Source organism: Rhinolophus ferrumequinum, chromosome 3 (genome assembly GCF_004115265.2).
Source record: "Rhinolophus ferrumequinum isolate MPI-CBG mRhiFer1 chromosome 3, mRhiFer1_v1.p, whole genome shotgun sequence".
NCBI classification, from domain to species: Eukaryota; Metazoa; Chordata; class Mammalia; order Chiroptera; family Rhinolophidae; genus Rhinolophus; species Rhinolophus ferrumequinum.
Window position 1 is genome coordinate 41,100,345 of NC_046286.1, and position 24,139 is coordinate 41,124,483.

Consider the following 24,139-nt stretch of genomic DNA (forward strand, 5'->3'; position numbering starts at 1 on the left):
GCATGCAAAGAAATGATTCTGCCTGTAGTATGAAAAATGTTTAAAGTAAATAAAGACAAAGATCATTTAGGAAACAATTTTATGAATCCAGAAAAAAAATAAACGACATAGACTGAGGTTGTATCAATGAAAATTGTAGAAAAGTGGAAAGATTTCAGATATATTTGAGACAAAAGTGACAGAATTGGTGACTAATTAATTACATGTAGAGGGTGAAGGAATATGGGGTGTCAAAGATAACCATTCACTTAGATTGAAAACAATAAAAAGTAGATGTGATGCATGAGTTCATGAATTCTGTTTTAGACCACTAAATATGACTAAAACACAATACTAAGGACTTCCAACACTTACACGTCGAACTTGAATTCTGGTTACTCTCTCAAATTCAGTCTATTTCAGTCTCAGGGAGCTTCCCTTACCTTCCCTCAACACTTAGTTATTCCAATTTCTATACTCTCAAAAAACTCATGTTCAGGGGCCGGCCCAGTGGCGCAGGCGGTTAGAGCTCCGTGCTCCTAACTCCGAAGGCTGCCAGTTCGATTCCCACATGGACCACAAGTTCAATTCCTCGAGTCCCGCAAGGGATGGTGGGCAGCGCCCCCTGCAACTAAGATTGAACACGGCACCTTGAGCTGAGCTGCCTCCCGGATGGCTCAGTTGGTTGGAACACATCCTCTCAACCACAAGGTTGCCAGTTCGATTCCTGGACTCCCGCAAGGGATAGTGGGCAGCGCCCCCTGCAATTAAAATTCAACACGGCACCTCGAGCTGAGCTGCCGCTGAGCTCCCAGATGGCTCAGTTGGTTGGAGCGCTCAACCACAAGGTTGCCAGTTCGACTCCCGCAAGGGATGGTGGGCTGTGCCCCCTGCAACTAGAAAAACGACAACTGGACCTGGAGCTGAGCTGCGCCCTCTACAACTAAGACTGAAAGGACAACAACTTGAAGCTGAACGGCACCCTCCACAACTAAGATTGAAAGGACAACAACTTGACTTGGAAAAAAAGGCCTGGAAGTACACACTGTTCCCCAATAAAGTCCTGTTCCCCTTCCCCAATAAAAAAAAAAAAATCTTTAAAAAGAAAAAAAAACTTATGTTCATATTAGAATTTATCTCTGTGAACTATAAATATTTATATACATGCCTACTACACCTACAAATTTATGAGTGTCTCAGAACAGGAGGTCTGTCTTATGTATTTCCAAATTATTAAAACCTACGCCTATATCTGGCACATAGTAATGATATCCTAAATGTTTACAAAGTTGACTAATCTACAAGGAAATAAAATTAAATCAATAAAATTATCCAAAAATCATTCCTTTATGGTTTTATGATTTTAAAGAATGTTTATATAATTTTCTCAGTAATTATAAATGTTCTTTATGTATTTTAGCATACAACAAATGACTTAATGTTCCTTCAACAAATGACTTAATGAGGAGCTGGAACGTTCAAGAAATATGCTGACTGCTAAGGATATAGTGGGAATAGTCAAAGTCCTTGCCATTTGATAGTGAGATAGGAGACAAGCATTTGAAAAATTAATCACAAAGATAAAAACAAATAAAAAAAGTTGTATAATGAAAATACAAAGGGAACATTAAAAGTGAAACAGGGTAACTCAGTTTAGATTTGAAGAATCAGTGAAACCATCTTCGATGAAGTATATAAATTAAGCAGAGATGTGAAAAATTAGTCAAGGATCTGAAACTAATCACCGCTGGACAAGATTGAAAACCTGACGGTCAATGTCACTGGAGAGTGAGTGCTAAGTGAAAGGGAGAGAACTCTAGATGAGTTCAGAGACATAAACAAGAGTCAGAGGAGGGGCCATACAGGCCATGTTTAGGTAATAAAAAAACCATTAAAGAATTTATTAAACACAGGAATATTATGATCAGATCTTAAAAGCTCACTCTGATAATCTTGAGACTAGAGAAAAAGAAAATAACTGAAAGAAGAAAATTACTTTTTCAGTATTCCATGTGTCTTGGGGCTAGGGTAGGAGCAATGAGATGTAAAGAGGTAAATGAATCCTATGAGTGGTTTTTCTCAAAGAAAAATCAACAGATTATTAATTGTGGATGAAAGAAAAAAGTTGCTAACCTAAAATGTAAGTAATCCACAAGTTTATAAATTTATAATCAGATAATTAAGAATGAACTACGTAATGAATAACTTCTATTTTCAATGGTGGCATCTTAATGCTATCTTTTATATTCATCAAGGAATGAATAAAACTTGTCTCCAATTATTCATGAATTGTTTAAAACAACTACTTGTCCATTTTAAAAGTCTCAACAAACATGAAAACTTTATTCTTCCTGTGATTTTTTTTCCTCTAAGTCATGAGATGCACCTTTTAAAACATTAATTTTATATATACAAGTATGTTAAAAAAAAAAATACAGCATAAGCTACTAAATTCTCAATTTGGGGAGAGAGAGAAAAAAGGGAAGTTAGAAGATGGTTCATAACCATCCGGGAAGTTTTTTGTCTTTTGTTTTCTTTAACTTTACACTTCCCTGTTCCTAGAGCCAAGGCTAGCTAGCAATCAGCAATCGTGAGCCACTGTTACTGCAGGAAATGTACCATGACTTCAGGGTACACTGAGACTGATAAAAAGTGGAAAATTCTAGGTTTACGTGGATCGAATTCCCTGTTCACCTAAACATACACAAACCAAAATCAAGTCATAAGGGTAAAACATAACAACATTTGTCAATTAAACCTACTAACAAATACTTGTGAAATTAAAGGCTAACTGAAAAGAACTTTTAGTGCCGTTTACATATATGAACTGACCTTTCTTTTCAGAACTCTTTCTTTTTTCTTCAAACCATTTCCCTCTAAATCCTTCCCCATCCTGTGTGACACACAGAATTTCATTCCTATTTAAAGCAATATCAGAAATGAAGACTTGGCGTGGATAAGCCCATCGACACTGCTTCAGAGAACTGCTGACTGACCTCCAGCAAAATACCTAAAATAAACCAAATTACGTTAGAATCTAAAGCAGCAATATAGCATCTGAATAACCAAAATCTGAAATAACCAAAAATTGAAATCAAGAGATATTTCTAAAATAAAAGCTGATTAGTATGTTTCAATGTCCATTCATTCTTCTGCAGAAAAAAATAGACACTATAAAAGTCAAGATTATTTTAAACAACTGTCTTTCAAAAAAAACACATGAAGCAAACATGAAGCATTAAGTACACTTCAAAGACTCTCCTCTTAAGTAATTTTTAGCACTGCTAAACAAAAAAACAAAAAAAAAAATCTTAAAGCTAAAACTTAGATGTTAGACTCGTAGTACCATCTGTTTACAAGAATGAAAACTATCCTATGAAAATCCAACCTTCACTTTCAAGAAAAAAAAAGATGTATGCATAACTCAATTTTAACTAAAACAAATTTGAGAGACAGAAAATTCATCATGGAGTTCCATGGCTTCCTAGTGGTTCTGAAAACCTTAGTGTTTCTATGAATGCTGCTGCTCAACATAGAGAAAATGTTGAGAGATGTGGTGCTGAGCGTTCCAATCCAACTTTATCCAGAGCAGTAAACCTTTTATCTGCTTCACAGACTGGCATTCCAAATAAGATTTCATTTGAAAAGTTAATATTGCTGATTTATAAAAGTTCAATTCCCTATTAAGAAAACTAAAGCACAAAATGGTATCTGCCAAGGTCACTCAAAACATATGTACATACGTACACATACACGTACACGTACAAACATACACATACACACACATGACTCTACTGATTGAGTGATTCCTACACAGGTTGGTTATTATATTAAGTTTAATTTTATGGAAAGTAAATATGCAGAGGTAAAAGCTAGATCCACATTAACATAAATGAAGCACATCCCAAAGTCAAATGTAAGTTTTTTATACTCAAGTTTTTATGTAATACCCATGCTTCCTTCCTTAGTACAAACTAGAGCTCTAATTCTTAAATATAGTTCCTTGTATTAAAATAATCAACAATAGATTTATGCCTGTAATGTACCAGTAGGTAGAGCATTATGATTTTAATTCTTCAATTTCTAGAATGTCAAATTTTATAGCACTTTATAACATCAAATACATTCTTATTGTATGTTTTTATTTTATAAGCAAAAAGCAGAAAACAATGTTTTTCTACTCACAGTGTAAAATTTTTTTCAGTGTCACTAATGTATAATATATTTTTAAATTAACAATTTTATTAAAGAAATATACTAATATATTTGCACAGGGAAATAAAATTAAAACTCTATAGTACTTATTTAAATGCAAAGAGATAAGGTTATTTGTATAGTTATCTAGAAATATGTTACCTCTTATACACTGATAGTTATAATCTCTGCAAATATGTGTGTACATTTGTTTAAAACTAAACCTGGGGCAAATTTTCCAATTGTGGATCAAATTTTTAATACTGCCTGCTTAGCTTTTACTTTTTTTAAAGAGTAGTTATTTAACATATCCTGTTGTCTATGCAATTCAGTACCATTTATCAACACTCAATGTACAAATCAAATAACCCATCAAAATCCTTTATTTTTTTCCATTTTAAGCACAGTAAATGAAATTTTAAACTATAGTTTAACAAAGCAGTACTATGCAATGTTAGTTAAATGTCATCGTACTTTCTTTGAAATACCAGCTCCATGCTAATTAGTATTGGATGCCAAAAATAAGTTGGGAAACAGAGTCAACAGGAATCATGACCATCATAGAAATACATTTTCACATTATCAGGTCCTCTACAGCTATCAACTGAGAATGAGATCACTACACTTTTACATAAATATATACTCACTCTTCCAGCTCCATCCATTGCAAGAATGCAAATTTTTTCATCCCCATTTTCTTTCAGAGGTTCAGGATCAACCCTGTATTCCATACGCCCCCCAGATACAAGAACTTTTTTCAAGTTTAGCTGTCTGGGTGAAAAAAGAATTCTAGATTAATTATGTTCTCTAAAATACACATGCTCAATTTTTTAAAATTTACTATTAAAATAATAACATAGGGCAATGATTGCGAAAGGTGATGTAAGACAGTTTAGCCTTTGGTATCCTTAGTCCCTCCTTTCTTCAGTTTCCCCTACACCACGGCTGTTTCTTTCTTTGGCAAGTCTTTCCCTCCCAAAAGGCACCACCTACCCAGATACACATATTAAACACTTAAAGCATTCATTCTAGTTTAAATAATTGATAAGGCGTAAAGCTCCTAAGTGTATTTGCATTTTAACAGGAAAGGAAAAATGTAAACCTCAAAACAGAAATCCTTAATTTCAAATATGGACAACCCTAGATACAGCTACCATGAAACATCAGTATTACTAATTTAGTAACTGTCCACTAACCACATATTTTAATTATATCTGCACATGTGATATGCCTATAGCAAGTATTGTGTGAAACCTGCCTGGTGCTACTCCAATGATTGTCCTCCCTTTAAGATATTTTGCCTGTATTAAATTTTTCTCTCATTTCAAAATTACTATGTTGTAAAAATCTGCAACAAAAGAAATTTCTTAGTGAAACTGGGATATAACTTATATTTATGTAATTTAATGTTATCAAGGCAAGTTTTATAAATCTTAACTAAAATCAAGCCTAACATCCCACAAATCACTTCATGTTCAGAAAAAAACCTAGTGAGTTCTAAGAAACATGTATGTTCACATACTCATGTTTCTGTAAAAGAAATATGAACTGAACTTGATAACCTTCCAATTGTTATACAATGAAGGTAAGTTGTAACAAATTGATGGTTGACATTTTCTGCTCATGAGATAACTTCACAGATAGTATAGTATCTATTTATGAAATTACCATCTCACTTACATTAGCGAAAGTACATTTTGTTGCATTCAATTGCAATTTCAATGTCTGATTGCTTTTAAAGTTAGATGACTACTCTAAAACTCCTGCACAATACTGCATCCACTACTTGAGCTATACTCTTCCAGGGTCAAAGATCTACCGTGTTTCCCTGAAAATAAGACTGAACCAGACAATCAGTTCTAATGCGTCTTTTGGAGCAAAAATTAAAATAAGACCTGGTCTTATTTTACTATAAGACCAGGACTTATATAAGACCCAGTCTAATATAATAAATATAATATAATATTATATTATATGATATTATATATTATACTATATAATATAATACCGGGTCTTCTATTAATTTTTGCTCCAAAAGATGCATTAGAGCTGATTGTCCAGCTACATCGTATTTTCGGGAAAACAGGGTATTTCTCTGCTTGTATTCATTACGATAATTATACAACATAAAGAAATATTATATAAACCAATGAAGTATATTTGTCTGAAAAGAATGTTTCTACAAAATTTGAATACTTTGGAACAACATGATAAATATAAACAGCAAAAAATTGCTGTCAAATCAGATATGGATTAATCAAGTATAGAAGATTGAAAATGTGTGAAATACAGAGGATTCTGCACTTAACTTACTTCACAATTGTTTTTAAGTGCTTACTCCTTAAATCATTCAAAATGAAATTATAAATGACACACATAAGATTTATGCACGACTGCCGTGGACTACCGTGTGCTGCCATGAGTGGCCGGTGGCCAGTGTGAGTGGCGGGCAGCCAGCGAGAGCTGCCATGAGCAGCCGAGGGACAACCGACTGCCTCAGCCGGAGGGGAGAGCAAGGCTCATAATACCAGCATGGGCCAGGGAGCTGTGTCCTACAACTAGACAGAGAAACAACGGCTTGAACCAAAGGGGGTGGAGGGAAGGCGGAAGAAGGGGGAAAAAGAAAAAAGATTATGCACAAAAGAGAGGGAACTCCAACTGGTGAACCCATTCATACTTAAACCATACTTTTATGATTCCCTGCTTTAACTGGCTTTTTTATTATCCAACCAACTGCTAATTCACTGCATGCTACTAAAACATGTTTTCAGATAACAATAGGCTACACAAAGATAAAAAAATATACCAGTTAGGTATAAACACTTGGACTGAGTAAACAGTTCATGGCACATGAGTAACTGTTTTTTTAAATAAATGCACAATATAAAAAAACTACATACATATGAACCAACCATGATTGCATCACAAAGAACTATGATTAATCTAGTTCTGTACAACAGAAACATAAAAAAAGGCAACTTATAGGTCATATTTAACCACATATACGTGTTATCATAACTGAGACATATTGTTTTATAACTACAAAGAACTTTTATGTGTATTCACAGGATACTTGCCAAAAAACTAAGAACTAAGATTACAAAAGGCAAAAACTCCTGACCTCGCCCCCCATTCCATTTTCTCTATTTGACACTTCACAGCAAAGCATAAAGCTGATACTGGTATTTGATAGAAAAGTTGACTTCTTATCAAAATTACATTTGTTTCACAGAAATACACATACTTAGAAGCCATCTTCTTGCACTGATAGTCTGCAAGTAAGTAAATATCTCCCCTTGTAGTAACACAGACTGTGGCCCCATCACTTGCAGCAACCAGAGACACGGCGATGTCCTTATGATGAAGGGCAGAGACTTGACGAGGAGCAGTTACACACTTTTCTCCATTGGGATCTAGTAAATAACCTAAAAATACAAAATAAATCACAAAATATCCATTTTAAGAATCCAATTTACTTCTTAGATTTTGTCAAAGATTTCTTACCCAGTTGTCCACCATTCAGTCCCATAGTGTAAACAGCGTCTCTAGTCCACAGCACTGTATGAAACTTGCCTGCTGCTACTCCAATGATAGTCCTTCCTTTCAGATACTTTGCCTGCATCTATTCAAAAAGACAAATAAGACTGCAGTTTACTATCTATCTATGAACCAGTACATTTTTACAAAGATCCAGTAGACCAGGATAGCAAACACATGGCATACTTGCTACCAGTGCCCCTTTAAGGGCTAATGGCAGTCGTCACTAATAGATCTCAGCACCAGTACTAAAACCCCAACTCTTCTCAGAACACAAGACATTTAATGCAGCCACTTTAAGTCAGCAGTTTTAACATATAAAAAACTGACACAGTATAAAAACCAAATCACTGAACTTTTGTTAACAAGCAATATGCAAAACAGGCATTCTCATTCTTATTATAAAATATGGTACTTTTAAAGCAGTGGCACTAATGGCACTTTGTTGTAGGGGATTATCTTGTGTATTTTGGAGGTTTAGCAACGTCCCTGGACTCTACACACTAGATGTCAGTAGCACCTGCTCCCAGTTGTGACATCTGAAATGTCTCTAGACATGGCCAAATGGCTCCTGGGGGGCAAAACTGCCCCCAGTTGAGAATATAGATATATCTATCAACCCTGAGCTCTGAGTTAACCACACAGGGAGAATAAAAATGAGAGGAAAATCTACCATCCCTAAAGAAGTCTATAAAATGATTAAATATGCACAAATTCCACAGGTGGGAAAAATGGATCTTCTAAAAAGTACCACAGATAGGAGACTATCTCTAATTATTTTGTGTTAATTCCTATTGATTCATTAGTCATCCCGAATGGAAAACCATTGGATTTAAAAGCTTATTAATAAAAATAGTGCATCTACTAATTTTAAATCCAGAGAATTAAACCAGTGAAAAAATTTAGTTCCGGAAATACAAAATTTTATGAGTTGAAACACATTTGTTATACTAGGTGATAATTCTAGTAACACATTACTTTAGAGCACCATTCCCAGTTCTGGTTACTAGGTCTCCGAAGCTGAGGAAAAGGTATCTTCTGGTTGTACAAATGGGAGGGGGTAAGTAGAACAAGGAATGGTGGCTTTTGGATCTATATCCCTTCATGTCAACTTGCCAGGTGTGACTTCTGTGCAGAGGCAGATTTTTAATGAAGCCAATAAGCTGAGGCTGCTGGGAGACTCACTTGCATAGCTAATTTTGATTTACATGCTTCATGTTTTTTCTTGAGGAGGAACTTAAACCCCAACAATCTGGCTCCCCCCCCTGCTTATGAATACTTAAAAAGTTATTTTAAGGTGGTTTGGTGCCTAATTTCCCAAGTGCTTTCTTTCTTACTTCAAACAAAACCTAATTTGTATTATGCTTAATTTCTCCTGTAAAAAATAAAGTATATACCACTGAATATAAGTAAAATAAGTTCCTCTGTCAATACCTTCCATCTTTTTGTCTATACAGGTTTTACAGCAAATAGTCACCTTATTGTTTAAAGAAAGAGACGTTTACCTGTCTGGGCACATTACAATTGGGTGGTGGAGGGATGATTCCTAATTGATGAAAAATATTTAGACCGAACGTGTAAACACATCCATCTTCAGTTAACACAACAGTATGGTCCTCAGCAGCTGCCACTTGGGAACAATTATGAGCACTCAGTCCTTCCACAAGCCTGGGGACCTACAAAGTAAACTTAACTTCAGTATAATATTAACTATTTAGATAGAAATAGAAACAGCATCTGATGCCACTATGTCCAAAGGACATGACTGATACATGGCTATATGTACTGTAGGTAAACTCTACAATTCAGCAAGGGGCAGATGAGTTTAATAGGATGTGGACACTGGTTTATGAGTAAAATACAAAATCCCAATAAGACATTTCAATAAAATAATTTGATTCAACAAATTATTTTTGAGCCCTTATCATACACCAAGTACAAATTTGTTTGGTATGAATAAAGGGAGCTCTTCTGCCAAAGTATTCACTGCTGTACTGAAGAAATAAATAAAAATACAGGAAACAATGCATCTGATCAATGAGTAATCAAATATACGACTTCTTCTGGAGTCATCTGTCCTAGGTTCAAATCTTAATTCTGCCATTTGCTAGCTATTTAATCTCAATCAAATCTCTTAACCTCTGAGTAGTTAATTTTCTTCAACTGAACACAAAATAATAATACTATTTTAGATAATAATTGGATTGGTGTTAGGAGTAGATGAACTAGTAAGTATAAAACACAATTGTCTCTGGCACAAAGTAAGCAGTCAATAAATAACTGCTATTATTACTATTGTCACTGTGTATAAAATGAGGATAATATGGGGCTGGCCCGGTGGCTCAGGCGGTTGGAGCTCCGTGTTCCTGGCTCCCAAGGCTGCCGGTTCGATTCCCACATGGGCCGGTGGGCTCTCAGCCACAAGGTTGTCAGTGCAATTCCCCGAGTCCCGCAAGGGAGGTGGGCTCCGCCCCCTGCAACTAGTAACGGCGGCTGGACCTGGAGCTGAGCTGCGCCCTCCACAACTAGGACTGAGGGGACAGCGACTTGAGGCTGAACGACTTGAGGCTGAACGGCACCCTCCACAACTAAGATTGAAAGGACAACAACTTGACTTGGAAAAGGAGTCCTGGAGGTACACACTGTTTCCCAATAAAGTCCTGTTCCCCTTTCCCAATTAAAAAAAAAAAAAAAAATGAGGATAATAATGCCTATAACCCCACAGAGCTGTTGTAAGGCTTTATGAATAATGCCTGGATTACAATAAACCCTCAAAAAATGGAAGCTATTATTATAGCTTGTTTTCCTTTTAAAGCACCATTTTAGCGATGATAAATACACCAGTAGTCCCTTCATAATTTTTCTTTGATGCTTTAGAATTTTGCATATCTAAATCCTTATTTTGAATATGATATGCCAGGAAAATCATCAATTTTTTAAAATCTACTATCAATTGGTTTATTATTTTCTCCTTATAGTGGTTAAAAAAATTGTTTTAGTTAACTGGAGCTTCCAGTTTATCAAAATTTTACTGAAGTTACCTAAACTGTGTAATGACATTTCAATTACCAAGCATGTCTGTTCATCTCCATGGCCTAACCGTCCTCCAGGACCATGACCACAGGTGTAAACCTGCCCTTTTTGAGACAGAAACACTGAGTGAAATTTACAAAGCACCACCTATGAGGAAAAAAAAGAATATTAGTAATATTCCTGAATAAACTATCCTTTATTTTATAAAAAAAAGAAATAGTAGAATAGTGTTAATTGTTTGAGTCGAATGAAGGGATCATGGGGATTCATTTTACAATTCTCTCTTCGAACGCATTTAAAGTTTTCTGTAATAAAAATTAAAAATATACATGTTTTATTTTAAAACAACTAAAAACAGACATATAAGGAAAAGAACAAAGGAGGAATTAAGCATGTGTTACCCACAGGAGGCTAAACATACGAAATGCAAACCTTAAGTCTTCAAAAGTAGTGGCCAGTTGTTTTCAAATTTCATAAAATCTCAAAGAGCAAGAACTGAGCAGAGTGTAATATAAAGCATAAAGAACAGCAAATAGTGATATGCTATTAAAGAAAATAGTGGAAATGTCTTAAGAATATTTTTTAAAAACAAGAACATCACCTATACATGGGGAGTGTCGGGTATACACTATGTCCTTTTTATAGCTCTAATTTGTTCTAATATATCTTTAATATCATAGATGGCTTTAAATAATTTCATATTTATTTTCAAGTTTTTCTCTCTTCCCCACTTCCTTCCTTATCTGCCTCCTTAACACCAACCCCCTTGCCCTCTGACAAACACATTTACGTATTTCCATATTCTTATTAGAAGACAAGGGTACTGAAATGGTTGAACTGCATTAGCAGAAGGCAATAACTGGAAACCAACAGCAGTTTCAAATATATATATATATTTAATCCAACCCGGGCCACACTTGGCTATTTTCCAATGCATCTAATATGCAGTGTATTATTTTACCTTAATACCATTTAAAAATCCTTTTATCTTATTTTTAAACATTATTTGCAAAAACTCATAGACACAGACAACAGTTAAGTGGTTACCAGAGGGTAAGGGAGCAGGGGGGATGGTAGAAGAGGGTAAAGGGGGTCAAATATACGGTGATGGAAGGAGAACTGACTCTGGCACACAATATGATATATAGATGATGTATTACAGAATTGTACACTTGAAACCTATGTAATTTTACTAGCCACTGTCACCCCAATAAATTTAAAAAATAAAAAAATAATAATCATTTGCACTTACATTTTTTATGTCATCTATAAGCATTTCTAACTTAGGATATAAATAGCTGATTGAGAAACAAAGAAATCCTAGAATTGTTTTCCAGAAAAGTCAAGTTCCTTTGGAAAATAAGAAAATTTTAAGCTGAACTGTAAGCTCTATTTATACATATTAAACCACTTGGCGAGTTCTATAAATACATGTGCCTATCATAACTAACACAAAAAGTTATCTCATTGAGGTATAACACAAGTACCTGAAAAGTCTAAAAATAAAACTCAAACTTTAATACAAAGAATTTGTAAGAAAAATATCATGTTATGAAACCAGAAATAATACATTTTGTTCAATTTTATATTCAATATTAGAATCCCATTCTACAATTTCTGGCTTCTACTATATTAAACAACCAAAACCAGAATTTAAGACCTTCCACTTTAAAACCTCTAAATTTTTTTAAGGAGTTAACTGTTCATATGGCTTTTCATCTTATTTCTCAGGAATATATTATGCTAATATTAACAATCTCTTTCCTATGGTAGTTAATTCATTTGGTACTACACTACAGAATCAGCCCTTTTTCGGTGACTAATAGGGCTATCTATGTAACTGGTGCTCAGTAAATATTCCCATACATTTGCTTTCTCTTTTCTGAATGATATTCACTGTTTTCCTTCCTCTCAAACGTGTTCATAGTGCTTGCTTCAACCCTCATTCTGTGGTAAGTAAAATCCCTTACAACCTTAATCTCTTCACAAATACTCTCACTTCCTTGCCTTACCTGAAATGTAGCTTTCTCTTTGGGTATACTGTTTCACTCATAACCCTACAAAGTGGAATACGCTCATTTTTTCCATAGCACATATATCTTAGGACAAGAAGGTACATTCAGCCTCTGGTTTCCTAATGCCACCATTATTCCTTCATTGTTGTGTAAAATCCCTGCTCCTGAAAAAAATCTCAGTTCATGAAATCTGATTATGTCATGTACTAACTCTGAAAAGGAAAACATATCTTTCTGAAGTGCTCAACTCTGATCAATCATTAATAGCTGTTCATGTGTGGAATAACATTTGAAGAAGGATTCTGAAAACCTGTTCAAGCTCAGTTTAAAACACACACACACACACACACACACGCACATGCACACGCACGCACACACACACACACAGCGGTATGGGGAAAGATGAGTATGTCAACAATAGTAAAATCCATGGAAGTAGAAGATATCCAACATAATGATAGAAGATCAAAGATCAAACCTTTACAATTATATCAATTAAGTTTACAATTACTAACATTTGAGTACTTAAGTTCACCTACCTAAAACTAGTAACACTGAGTAATAGTTTCAACACTAGTTTCAACACTAGTAATAGTTTCAACAATAGTTTCAACACTAGTAATAGTTTCAACAATGAATTCACTTGAGAAACAACATGAAGAACTTCTTTTTTTAAGAACTCTTAATTTTTGTAAAAGGACACAAAAGGGAGAAAATCAAAAGAAGTTCTACCTTTTAAAAATTAACTGATATCTGTATAGTGCCTTCTACTTTCTAACACTGCTTCACAAGTATCATAGGTTTATAGTACTTCATAGTCTAAATATGATTGTGGCTAACAAAATCTAGGAATTAGTAAAGTTCTGTTGACTGATTTCTTTATTAAAACATGTTATCATACCTTCAACAAAGTTAGCATAAAACAAATGAAAAGATGAGCTATAAAATACAAAAGTTCTTTTAACCTCTAAAAGTATATAGATTGTACTTCAAAATACCTGCTTAATATAAACCCCACTCCTGGAGAACAGATCCACCAACTCTGGATGATATTTGCTATTCTGGCTTCCATGACCCAGGGTGAAATTTGTATTATCTCCCCAAGTGTAGACATCTGTAGGATCTAAAATGAAAACGAGTTTTTACACTCTTTATAATTTAAAACAAATACCAGTTTAGTTCAATTACAGATATACTCCACTAATCAGTTTACCTCAAATATGACTCTTAACAGGAACTAATTTAACTACCATACTTAGAAAGATGCTGCCAGCACTGCACTGCCTTTTAAATTATGAATCTATTAACATAATTCTAGGAATAAAAAGTTACAAAATCCAAATCAGCACAGGCCTGTCTCAATGTAAGCAACATTTGTTCCTTGTTTCTTCCACAGCTAAAGTTTAACTGCCAAATGAGTAAAATATCCCCTGCCATATCCACTTAGTTTCCAGAAAATAACATATAGTTATTGAAACATAAAACGTTATTAATACATATAAAGGTTCTAAACGAAGCAAATGTGATGTTACTTACTATTCCAACAGAAACATTAACCCTCAATAGTTTGCTCTTGACAAATGCAAAAGTCACCCTACTAATTAGGGTACCCATTACACTGGGATAGAATTTAATCACAGCTAAGTTTATGATATAAATCTTCCTTTTTATTTTGTAAGGCTCATATAATTCCATTACAACTGTAACCTGAAATATGGTGTCCAAGGTAGAAATGAAAATGAATAAGCCCTTACTTAGCTTGATCACCATTAAATACAAATTATACAGTGCCCCCATTTAAATCTCTTCTCTTTTTCCCCCAATTTCCATTTCCAGAGTTCCAAGGGCAAACAAAGTGGAGGGATAGGCAGAACTAGAAGATTGTGTGGCTAGAAGAATCACTTCCTTTTTCCCTCTACCTAAAATGCTGATGTTACCTTCTGGATGCACATTAATGAGACTTTATAGTAGTTAAATTCTATCTGCCTTCCCTCTTTGGCAGTGATTTTACTCTTAGAGACATAATACATTAAAATTTAAAAATGCAAAATAAATCGAAGTGTTCTGAATAGAAAACCAAAATTATCAACCAATATATACCAAAGTAAAAATATTTTATAGATATCTACACACAAATTTTCTCAGCTATTTTAATAAGAATAAAATTTCATTAAAATTTTCTAAGCTGTACCTTAATGGAATACATATATGGAATTTTCTTACCAGTACTTTTGAATACTACATGAGTTGGTCTATCCTTCATCACAAGATCCAAAGCTGACAAGCCTTCTTTATCTTGAATATACAGACTAACACCATGCTGAAAAAAAAAAAAAAAAAGAAGTGTGTGTGGATACATATATTTGTATGTATATATTTTAACAAATGTAACATTTACCTACAATCAGTAATTTCTTATTCTTATTTATCAAAAAGCCAGATGATCAAGCTCATAAATACATTAAAAAATAAACAATAACAATTACCTATGACCATACCCATTTTTTTTTTTCATACACAGAAGAGAACAATAAAGAGAAGTCAAATATCCAATCCTTGGTAGAATAAGGATGGTCCAGAAAACTTGAATAAAATAAGTTACATTTAAAATCAGAATGAAGTAGATGTGAAAAGTTCTCCTTGGGAAGGTTCTTCTAGCTCTGAGTCTGTGTCAGTGTGTATGCACACATATACACTTTTTTATATTTAAAGAGCAATGCTCCATGTCCAGGTAAAGGCTGCAAAGATTTCAAGGCAATGGCAGAATACTTATATTAGGATTTACTGTTTATAAATATAATGTGGTTGCCTATGCTCTGTATCTTTTTCCTTTGAATTCCGTTGTATCTATTATTGACATTAATACAATTATATATTTTTTTCTGTGTGTGATGGTTTCATCTTTCAACTTCAATTTTTATTGCATTGCTTAATTGTGGCTTCTTATAAATCATACAGTTAGACTATATCTTTAAAAAATCTAGAGAGTAAATGAGTGTGAGTGTGTATGTTTTAAGGATGAACTTAAAATAACCTGTAGTTTTATATCTGCACAATTCAAACATGAAAGAGAACATTTTCATTCCCACTTATTTAAGGCAGTTAGCACACCCTATCCCTATGACTACACTTCATCTTTTAAATTATAATGGGAAGAGAGGCAACAAAGAGCTGTGTTCAATTCATATTACTGTTACTTCATTAGTTTTTTAAATATAAAATGTACTCCTTTTCAAGAATAACTTTGAATATTTGCTGATAGTTTACCAAGACATTCAACAATTACTGAGACTTATCTCTAACTAGTGCGAGTCATCACTGGCTGTCCACAGAGTTTGCCGGGTAGTTACAGGCTGAGATGAACTACGACGTTTTTGTTAACTCTGTGACATGTTGGCATACTCTGTGTTACTTAGGAAAGAGGAAATCTCCTCTCACTTCATAACAATGGATTCTAATAAACTAAAACCAATTCTAACTTCACTGTGTTCCAGATGATTATAATACTTGATTTCACAAGGACTGTCAATGAACAGAAAATACTCAAGTTAGTGAGAAAACAAGTAAAACAAAAATCAGAAGTGATCTAAGATCTTAATAAATTTAAAATTGTATGTTGCCTACTACTTTCAAAAAGTTAGATATAATAAAAAACCATGTGGGAAGACCTGAAGTTGGCCTTTTTCACAGTATGAAGGGTAGATTCCATGACAGTATTCCAAGCTATGAATGTGACAAACAGGATCCCAGAAACCTCAATCCCTGGAGAGCTTATTTTGTAAGTTTCATCAATTTGTCCTAAACTTTATTTACATCAACTGGACCCTAGTAAGACTAAATCTATTTGCATTACCTAAGTAGCCCCAACAGCATAAGGGACTAGGGACACTTTTTTGCCTTTAGAGCTTCCTCGATAGGGTGGGCTCTGACACTTTAATATGCACATCTTAAACTCTAAAGATAGTAGGAGGACCAGTGTGTAGTCTATCCCATTTCTTTAAAGATCAACTCTTTACATAATCCCAAAACAGTAGATAAATTCATTATCTTATTATACCATGTTTCCCTGAAAATAAGACCTAGCCGGATCATCAGCCTCTAATGCATCTTTTGGAGCAAAAATTAATATAAGACCCAGTCTTACTTTACTGTAAGACCCGGTCTTATATTATATAAGACTGGGTCTTATTTTACTATAAGACTGTCATACAAGACCCGGTCTCACATTAATTTTTGCTCCAAAAGATGCATTAGAGCTGATTGTCCGGCGAGGTCTTAATTTCGGGGAAACACAGTAACATCTAAGCATATACCAGGTCTATAAGCCTGAGCATTTCATACCAATGTTCTACAACGAGGAGCAAATGGACTTTAGACACACCTATTCCACTGGTAACACGACTGTAGATGCCTGGCTACAAATATAGAAATCTGCTGTTTGTTTTGATTGTCTTCCCCAAAAGCAAAGCATAAGATAAAAACTGGCCTACAGGTAATTTCCTTGGGAAGAGATCCAAAAAAGCAGTGGTAAGAGACCAGGAGAGCAAATCAAGGAAGGAGGTAAAACCAATAGAAGGATGTGTTACTGAGTAGACAGACCACTGTTAAGGAGACTAGTGCACGATCCTGACAGGACAATCTGGGAACCTTATAAAAATGTATCACAGAATAACTGTCCAAACAAGGGACAAAAGGGGGAAGGAAATATTTACCATCAGTTTTCATTATTCATTAGCCAAGAGTTGCTCTACTGGGAGTACTAGTGCTCCTGTACTCTTGACTGGTCATGCATTTGCCAAGTGCTGGGGCATAAGACGCATGCAGTACAAGCCAGAAACAAGGTGCGGATTATACCTACACAAAGGTACAGGAAGCCTTTTCACAATTGGTTACCACAGCTGTGGCCAGATATGAGAAGTGAAGCCAAGATGACATGAAGTGGTTCAGCAGAAATAGCTCAATCACTAACCTTTCCAAACTGGTTATGAGCAAAGTTGAATGAGTTTAATACGGCTCTCTGGCTACTGCTGCTCACATACTACCAAAAAGGTCAGGATCAAAATATCCTGACACCACATAATTTCCAGTGGGGTAAAACAGGGATGTATTATTCTACTCTCCTTTCAAGCCTATTCTTTAAAGCTTTGATAGTACTTTTGGATAAATTGGCTAGATGCCCTGCTACTAAAGAATACAGGAAAATAAATTCTTTTATATTCAAATGAAATGGTTTTAACATCATAAACCAGGAATAGTTTTAATAAACAACTTATCCTGTATCTAATTATTCTGGGGGTGGGAGGTAGTGGGAAGGGCACAGGACAAGGGAACTTCAAATCAGTTATTCTGTTTATAGTTATTCTATTGTAGTTTGAGGAGACTTGTCTTATTTATAATTTGACAATTAACCATTGTTGTTTTGGTTCATGACCTGGTTCTCCACTCTACTATTCTGTGAGGTATCTGATATACCTCTAAATAATATCTTTTGCTTAGGTTACCATAATTGGTTTTTGTTGCATGAAAAAAAGAACTCTAATATACCAGCGTTTATTAAGCACTTTCCTATTTGCTTATTTAATTCTTTGGTTTTGGTCTCTCTCCTCCTACTAGAATAAAAACTCAAAAAAAATGGATTTTGTCTGTTTTGTTCATTGCAATATCCCTAGCACTTAGAATACTGCCTGGTACACTTCAGGCAACTCAAAAAAATATTTTTGTTCCCAATACTTTATAAATAGTATATCATCTAATCCATACAACCTTATGATTCAGTTAGTTCTTTCATTTACAAATGGGGAAATATTAAAGCAAGTTTTTCCAGACTAGTAATGTAGGTAAACCACCAGTATTAAAAAAACAATGGTATAGCAATAACAGATAACAGCAGGACCCTTCAAGCATAAACTTTTGTGAACCATGCATCCTGTCATAGACTCAATGAGCCAAAGAAAAGTAGCATAATACAGGCCGTTTTTACTCTAGCTTTTGGCAGATAAGTTTCTGCTAAGGTATTTTATCTTTGGCAATCTGAAACTGATTGTATGGATGTATATTTTTTGTACAATTTGTTTGGCACCTAGTTTAAAATGTTTATAGCTATAAGGTTTCTATCAAATACAATTCATTTAAAAATGTGTATTTCTGTAGGGTCTCTTTCTGCCAATCCATAATACCTTAAGAGCTATAGCTGTCATCTGAAGTAGAACTGACATGAACACCACATCAAAAAAGCCTGGGACAAAGCAAAGAAGAATGTGGTATACTAAATAGATGAAAGGTTTCTGTGGAAATATTTTATCAGTGGAATGCAATGATGTTAGATGTCTACCTCTGATCAATAGGAATCTGATGATAATAAAAGACTAATGGCAAGCTAATGGCAGGAAGCCCAAGGCACAACTTTCTGACATCTCTTAGCCAAGTTGGTGAACATGACTGAGGATTTCTAAAGGGAAATGAAACCTCAAAAGGAGGAAAGGTCCAAACTTCAGGCCAGATGCTATTTCAAACTGAAGCCATAAATCCTAACACCTGAATGGCAACCAACAGGTGGACAAGAGAAATATTAAGAAGCACAAGTGTGGATCAGGTCAGCAACCATTATTTCCTGAGCTGGAAGACATCATCTGTGAATGAATTGCTGACAGGAGAGCAAAGGCTTTGGTTGTGCACAGGGCTGATATTCAAGCATTTGCCCTTGCAATGGCATCACAGTTAGAAACATCCCCAGAAGAATTCAAAGTATCACAACACTGGCTGGATGGCTTCCCTCAGCGATATGAACTGTCTCTAAGAAGATCGACGGGCCAGCACAGTGGCTCAAGCGGTTGGAGCTCCGTGCTAACTCCGAAGGCTGCCGGTTCAAATCCGACATGGCTCTCAACCACAAGGTGGCCAGTTCGATTCCTCCAATCCCACAAGGGATGGTGGGCAGCGCCCCCTGCAACTGGCAAGGGCGACTAGACCTGGAGCTGAGCTGCGCCCTCCACAGCTAAGACTCAAAGGACAACAACTTGAAGTTGAATGGCACCCTCCTCAACCAAGATTGAAAGGACAACAACTTGACTTGGAAAAAAATCCTGGAAGTACACACTGTTCCCCTATAAAGTCCTGTTCCCTTTCCCCAATAAAAATCTTTAAAAAAAAAAAAAAGATCGACAACACTGTTCAAGCTGGAAGATACTGAAGTTATTAAACGTGTACTTGCATTCAAGTCCTTTGTTGATGGCATCGACTTTTCTAAATGCCAACTCTCCAACATGATTGCTATGGATGAAACTGCAGTGTTTATGGGCCAAAGATCTCAAACGACAATTGATCAGAGGGGTGCCTCGTCAATCTACTACATTCCCTCACTGGTTACGAAAGTGCATGTGTTACCTGTATTTTGGCAATTTGGATGGAAAGAAAGCCCCACCTCTAATCATCACTAAGGGCAAGAAAGATTAGGTTGAACATGTTTCAGGCTTTTATGTTCTTGAAAATGAAAAAGCCTGGCACACACAAGCAGTTAGAAGGAAGTGGGTCGATTTAATTCTGCCACTTGTTTTGCGAGGTGGCCAAAGAGGTCTGCTAGTCTGGGATTCAGCCAGCACTCACTTCGATAAAGACATGAAGAACTTCCTTGCACAGAGAAGAATAGATCAAATAATGATTCCCGCAGGAATGACTGCCTATCTCCAGACACTTGATATTGCAATAAACAAGCCATTCAAGGAACATTTGAGCATGGAAATCAATGACTACGTTGAAAATAGAATGGAGAGAAATCAGCGTGGAAACTGAGAAGCCTAGCCTGCAAGAGGTCATGACTTGGGTGAAGAATTCATGCGATAAAATCACTGACAGCTGTGTTGCCAATGCACTACGAGCAGCTACATGGACAAGAAGTGCTCATTTAAGGAGAGCTCTATTGCTGGACATGAGAGATTGGGGCCAATGGTTCTATAGGAAATGGAGTCGCAAGAAATTCAAGCTGGAATTCAGGGTTTGGAAAGTTATGACGATGTTCCAAAAGAAGATGACATGACTGTATTTGAATAAACGTAGATTTTCATACATGAATAAATGTACACTGTCGTACATGAATAAATGCAGATTGTTGTACATGGAAAAAATAAGACATCCCCTGAAAATTAGCCCTAATGTGTCTTTTGGAGCAAAAATTAATATAAGACCTAGACTTATTCTCAGGGAAATATGGTATATACTGAAAATTATTTTGATCAGCAAATGTTACTACATAAAGACCACTATGTAAAGACTTTCTTAAAAGTCAAAAATAGATGAAGACACCAAAGATGAGCTCCCTAATGTGACCACACATTCCTTGGGAACAGAAACTGCTTTGTTTGTCTCTGGATCCTCCACAAACAGGACAAAATGCCAATACAAAAAAAAAAATCTTTCAATTTAAAACTCATGACTTCTGATAGTGAATATTTAATTTGCATTCAATAGTAAAATGACATTGGGTATACCCCAAAACACTTCATTTTTTAGCTACAAGAAATCTGGATTTCATATACCTGATGGGCAATTACAAATAAATTAAGCTGATTCTAATTATTAATTTTTTTAAAGAGTATAAACACTTTATCCTAGCCAAACAAGAAATAACATACCATTCAAAAACTTGGTCCCTAAGTGATGTACATGTAGTTCAATAACCAGTGTCCTTTTAAAGTAGCTAAAATGGTTATTCAAAGTGAACCATATTTCTTAAAAGTACTAAAGGATACACAGTATTGATTAAACGATAAAATGTCTGAGATTTACTTCAAAATAATATGGGATGGAGAAAATCAGTGGGACATACATAACACAAAATTAGCCAACAGTTCATTGTATCGTGTAAACTTTGGTATATGTTTAAAATTTTACATCATAAGAACTTTAAATTAAAAAAAATATGGGATTTGAATTCTAAAGATGAATTACAGCAATGAAAGTAAAAATTAATAAAAACTCAAAATTTTTTTGGAAAGTATGTTGCATATATGAAAAAGATTAAGAAAAATATATGCCAGACCCAACAATTTTAAATAAACAAATGACACTTACCTTCAATAGAGACCAAACACAATCAATATGTCCATAAAATATGCTTCTGTGCAAAGCTGTCCATCCTGACTCCATGTCTTTCACCAATGGATCCACTCCTTTCTCAATAAGCCATTCTAACACTCCTTTCTTCCCACAGGAGGAAACGAGGTGGAGGGCATTTCTGCCAAAGGCATCCTTGATAGTTACAGCATTGTAACAATGACTGGAGAGAAAGGCCTTAATCTGGTTTTCACTCCCCTTGGTCACCACAGAAAGGATATCCAAAGCATGCTGCAGGGATCGACACTTGGATGTGCAGTCAGGGATGGAAGAATTCATCCTAATTTTTTTTTTTATACTGCTTTCTTCTTCAGAATAGTCATACAAGACTAATTTTAAAAAATGAAAAAGCCAGGATACAAAGATGCTTTCAGAAAGATTTATAGAGAATGAATGGCCTGTTTAGGATTTTAACTTAAATCCTCACAGCAAAAGTATAAAATTATAAATCTTTGTATAATTTATTTTGGCACTTAAATCAAAAAATTATAAATAGCTCTATAAAGTTTATATCAAATACAAGTTCTTTATTAAAAAAATACAACTGTGCGCAGTTTATAAATTATTCCTGGAGTCAAGCACCAAGGGGGAGTGAGGAGGGGACCTCCCCCTCCACACTGTCTGATCCTTTTAAATATCCATAATTGCAAGGGTGACCTATAAGAAAAGGGGAAAGGAAGTTTAAGTAAAAACACAAAATTTATCTCTCACTATCCTCAAGTACTTTACTGTGCAATTACCTCAATATTTAAATACCCCTAATTCCTATTTCAAAAAAAAAGAGCCTATCAACTTTCACCTTCACATTTATAGTGTTCTATATCTACAGCAGTCATTCTCACCTTTTTTCCACTCTCATATTTAAGGTTAACCTCTGTGTCTGTACTCTGGAGTCCACCTCTTTCCTTCCAGAACTTTCATTCTTTCTTGCCTGTATATTTACACTCTACTGGCTATGTCCCTACAAGTTACACACACACCTAAACCCACCATCTTTATAGGAACCTCATCACAAACCTTTCCCCCTTAAATCTGTACCACCATCACCACCATCCACCCACAATAACCAACACTTTCAAGATTTAATTTTTACTAAGTCCCAGGTACCATACTAACTAACATTCTCTCTGCTCAGAAGGTCCTTCAATATAGGAAATGATAATTAAAGAACATGTATCAAAACAACTGGAGAGCTATACAGAAAAATATAACTGTAAATACTTAGTTTATACCTTAAACCAATATAAATTCTAGATGGCTCAAAGACAAACATAAAAAATGACATCACAAAAGCTCTAGATGAAAACACAGGAGACTCTTTTACATAATCTCAAAGAACAAAAGGACTGTGTAAGTATGATCTGAAATTTAAGTTATAAAAAAAAGAGTACTAAATTCAATCAGTTTAAAACCTATATCAAAAACTTTTAAAGACAAAAAAACAGCAAAAATCTTCCTTTATATAGCCTCTACAAATCATCATGAGACCAACAGAATAAAAGTCAGACTATTACATTTTTCAAAAACAAAAAATAACTTAAAATGCATTTTTAAAAAGAGGCTCACCTCACACAAAAGAAATGCAAATTAAAACTATGAGATGCCATTTTGTACCTATCAGAATGGTAAATATCAAAAAGTTAATATTGCTATGTATTGATACAGTTGTGAGGAAACAAACTCTACACGATTGCTGATGAAAGTATAAATTAGTATCACGTCTATGTAGAGTAATTTAATAAGATTTATCAAAATGTAAAATACACTTTTCTTCTGTCCCAATTTTACTCCTAGAAATTTACCCTGTAAAAATATATCCATGTATGAAATGGCCTAAGTACAAGAACATTCACTGCATCATTGTTTGAAATAATAAAACATGGGAAAAACTAAATAGTTAAAAGAACTATGGTATGCTCATGCAACAGAATATAATTTATGTATCAGAAAGAATGAATCAGCTATATAATTTGATACAAAATAATCTGCAAGACATTGTAAAATGTCTTTTCAAATGGAATGCATTTCTAATATCATTTGTGAGAAAAATGTATATGTATGTACATGTTTATGCTTGAATATGCATGAAAGAGGTCTAGAAAAACACACCAAATATGGTGAATAGTGGTTGCTCCAGGGAAGGGCACCAATGGTTGGAGACAGAAATGGAAGGCAGACTTACTTTTTACTGTGAACCCCTTTTTAATGCTTTACCATGTGCATGTATACCTATTCAGAAAATAAATGTGTAAAAAATATAAATAAATGCTAAT

General features: G+C 34.8%; 1 protein-coding gene across 2 annotated transcripts in view; it reads right to left on the reverse strand.

Annotated features, from left to right (window-relative positions):
• Positions 1–24,139, reverse strand: part of IBTK (inhibitor of Bruton tyrosine kinase) — an 86,166-nt gene that overhangs the window by 55,902 nt on the left and 6,125 nt on the right. For both annotated transcript variants that reach the window (XM_033102699.1, XM_033102698.1), the window contains exons 2-10: positions 21,825–22,523; positions 14,982–15,078; positions 13,757–13,881; positions 10,780–10,890; positions 9,216–9,386; positions 7,678–7,795; positions 7,418–7,598; positions 4,821–4,944; positions 2,812–2,989 (exon numbers count right to left, since the gene is read on the reverse strand). In XM_033102699.1, the coding sequence (XP_032958590.1) occupies positions 2,812–2,989; positions 4,821–4,944; positions 7,418–7,598; positions 7,678–7,795; positions 9,216–9,386; positions 10,780–10,890; positions 13,757–13,881; positions 14,982–15,078; positions 21,825–22,145 (1,426 nt within the window). In that variant the 5' untranslated portion in view covers positions 22,146–22,523. The remainder of the gene's footprint in view (positions 1–2,811; positions 2,990–4,820; positions 4,945–7,417; positions 7,599–7,677; positions 7,796–9,215; positions 9,387–10,779; positions 10,891–13,756; positions 13,882–14,981; positions 15,079–21,824; positions 22,524–24,139) is intronic.